The sequence below is a fragment of the Limulus polyphemus genome, unplaced genomic scaffold (genome assembly GCF_000517525.1).
Source record: "Limulus polyphemus unplaced genomic scaffold, Limulus_polyphemus-2.1.2 Scaffold6260, whole genome shotgun sequence".
Classification (NCBI taxonomy): Eukaryota; Metazoa; Arthropoda; class Merostomata; order Xiphosura; family Limulidae; genus Limulus; species Limulus polyphemus.
The window spans coordinates 31382-34555 of record NW_013671870.1 but is presented as its reverse complement, the minus strand read 5'-3'; the positions used below and the strand labels follow the sequence as shown (position 1 = coordinate 34555).

Genomic DNA, 3174 nt, shown 5'->3' with positions numbered 1-3174 from the left:
AATAATAGGACAACGAAATAATACCCAGAACAGCTATCCAAACTTTGTTATGAATAATGGATTACAAAGATCCTAGAACAGCTGTCCAAATTTTTGTTATGAATAATGGACAACAAATATCCGAGAACAGATATCTAAACTTTTGTTATGAATAATGGACAACAAAAATCCAAAAACAGCTATCCAAACTTTTGTTATGAATAATGATCAATAAAGTTGAAGGACTCTACTAGGTTGTATTTTTCCAATTAAAAAATAAAGTATGTGTATACTTTCTAGCACTAATCCATTTCATAACTTTTCAACAATTTCACAATCACTAAATTTACTAAATGATCTGCTATGAGCTTCTTGGAAGTCAAACTATAGAACTTACTTCCCTGAAATCGTGCGGAGTATAAATTCTAACATCTTATACGGGTATATGTTTTCCAGATCCTATCTTGACACTTAAAAAATAGAATCATTTTGATGATCTTCCAATCATTGGGAATTTCCACGGTGACTTATCTTTTTATGTGTGTGTAAATGGTAAGAATTTAAAATTAATTTGTCTTCTGTTTTTATTGTAATTCTTATATTTCATTGTTTTCATTAAATTTCAGTAGTTTAAAGTTATAACAGTGTTTCAGTATGTAAATATCAAAATATAGTAGATAAATTGTTGTAGTTTTTTAACAAAGTAGGATCTATCTATTTATATGTTTAAGTAATCCTGCTTGTGTTCTGATGGTAAATAGGTATAGAAATGCTGGAGCAGAAGTTCTGGCAGTATTGTGTAACTTCAGTGACTGTGTGGAGAGAGCTAGTATCGATGAAGCATACCTAGACTTGACTGGTACTGTGGAACAAAGACTTGAAAAGGATGAATTTAATGTGACAGCTTCAATGTTACCAAAAACTTTCGTTGTTGGCTGGGAGAGTAATGATTGTGACTCAGATACAGTGATGTGTAAGAATTTAGGTAGGAAGAATGTTCATATAATGATGATATTAATCTTAACTTTTTTATGTCCAGATGGGTGTAATCCACCTCGAAGGCAAAATTGCACCATTGAATTTAAGAAAATAAACTTGATAATCACTTTTCATGACATTAAAAAAACTTCAAAGTTAGAATTTATTCTATAAAAAAAGTTTTACTTACTTAACTTTGATTCTTTTTAAGGCTCATTGTGCTGGTATATCAAGAGTAAAAATTACAAAAAATGACGTTTTTTGGCACAATAATAACTAAAATTATTTAATATAACTTACTTATGACTGGAATAATGTAAAAATCTTAAGATACACACAAGCTAACATAGAAAGAAACTTGAGATAAAGTATTTGCATAATTAAGAACAGACACCTATGTATAAACAGAGATGATGGGCCAATCAACATGTCTTATTGGAAGACCTGTTTATCTTAAATATTTTAGCATGTATGATTTACCTTCCACCCTATCTCTTGATGTTGTTTTTCAAAAAATTAACTCGCCCATTAACAGACCTGAATACAAAAGGTGGAAGACTTTTGAAATATTGTTTTCTCTACTTGTGTTTCTACAACAAGCAGGTGCCATCCATTCAACCAAATTTCATCATAAATACTCTGCCTAAACAATATCAAAGAACATGATGAAATATTTTAAAACCTTAAATAGATATCTTACTTGAAGAAGCTACATAATCCGTAGAAAACAAGTTTGAAGTTTCAGAACATTTCATCCAATTTTTTTTGTTTTTTGCAGAGTAGTAACAGAAAATATACAGAAACTGCATCATATTAAGACATCTGGGTCTGATAAAACTTATTCAATAGAGATGTGTATTTAATGTACCATGTCACATAAATATAATATTTAAAAAACTCTTATATCCCTCCTTTAGTGAGTAAAGTTTGTAAATATAGTTTTTTAGGCAAAACATTTAATGCAGTATTTCATAATAAAATGCTAACTTGCAGTAAACATAATGTTAGTTGATAAATTGAGGAAGTAGGCAGTTGACAAAACATTGTCCTACAATTGCTACTTAATTCATAGGCCTTGCATCCAACACTCCAAAACCCTCAGTCATCTTTATGCATAATATTATTAAAAATTACAACATTTCTGGTAAATATTCTAAATTATGTTATTTGTTTTGTGGCATAATATATTAAATCACTTAAAAGTACTATGATATATAACTTGTATTTCAAGTTCTCTTTAAAAAAATTCAGTTTTAAGAATATGCTTACAGGAGCAAAATTTATTGGTCTTCTTTTTTGGTAAGAAATGGGGAAAGGTGATTGGATTATTGCAAAAATCAACATCAGTTCTGAGAATTACAGGAGTCCAGTAAAAAGATTGAAAAAAATAAGCAATCTTTATTTATGTGGTAATTTTCATTATTTAACACCTTATATCCCTTATGGAATGACCACAAAGTTTAAAAGGGGAGGTTTGTAGAGATTGAATTGACTGGTAATAATAATAATTGATTTTAGGTCTGACTTAAATCACTTAACAATTCTCACCTATGGACATAGGTAAATATACTGATCTTTAATTGCTGTTCTAGAAACATTGCCTGTCAACTTATACTGTAAGTACTTTTTATCATTTATTACATTCTGAGCATTAGATATTTTTATTCTGGTGAGCATTGACTATTTTATTTTAGTATTGTTCTATAAATAATTTCAACTTTTTGACTCCATTGTTTCTGGTTTGTAACTTTTATCAGCAGTATCCAACCCTGATTTTTAAACATCTTTGTAAAGCATGTTTGTTTTGTTTTTAAATTAAAAAGTACTTGTATTTCCATTGCTATAGACCCAAGAGAAACAGGCCTCAGTTCCTGGTTAGACCACATTCGTGGGGCAACAGGGAAAAGTTCACCAGAACAACGACTGGCGATAGCAGCTGTTATTGTAGAGGAAATGAGAGCTGCAGTTCTATCACAGACAAGTTTTCACTGTTCTGCTGGCATCGCTCATAACAAGGTAACAAGTGATTTTCAATGAATAATTTCATGTCTTGATTTCATTATTATGAGCATTTCTATATTTTGTGTTATTTTAGAAATGTGAGCACTTAGAATAGTTTAATTTTTAATAAGTGATTTTTTTTACATAAAAATCATTAGGTGTAATTACCTTTCCCACAACTGGCTGTGAATGATGTACTGGTAATGGTAGTTCAGG

The 3174-nt window shown here is 29.8% G+C and overlaps 1 protein-coding gene across 1 annotated transcript in view; it reads left to right on the top strand.

The window, feature by feature from the left end:
- LOC106473542 (DNA polymerase eta-like) overlaps window positions 1–3174 on the top strand; it is a 25265-nt gene that overhangs the window by 4056 nt on the left and 18035 nt on the right. Inside the window, 2 exon segments of the mRNA XM_022401957.1 lie at window positions 734–964; window positions 2804–2973. Coding sequence (XP_022257665.1) covers window positions 734–964; window positions 2804–2973 — 401 coding nt within the window.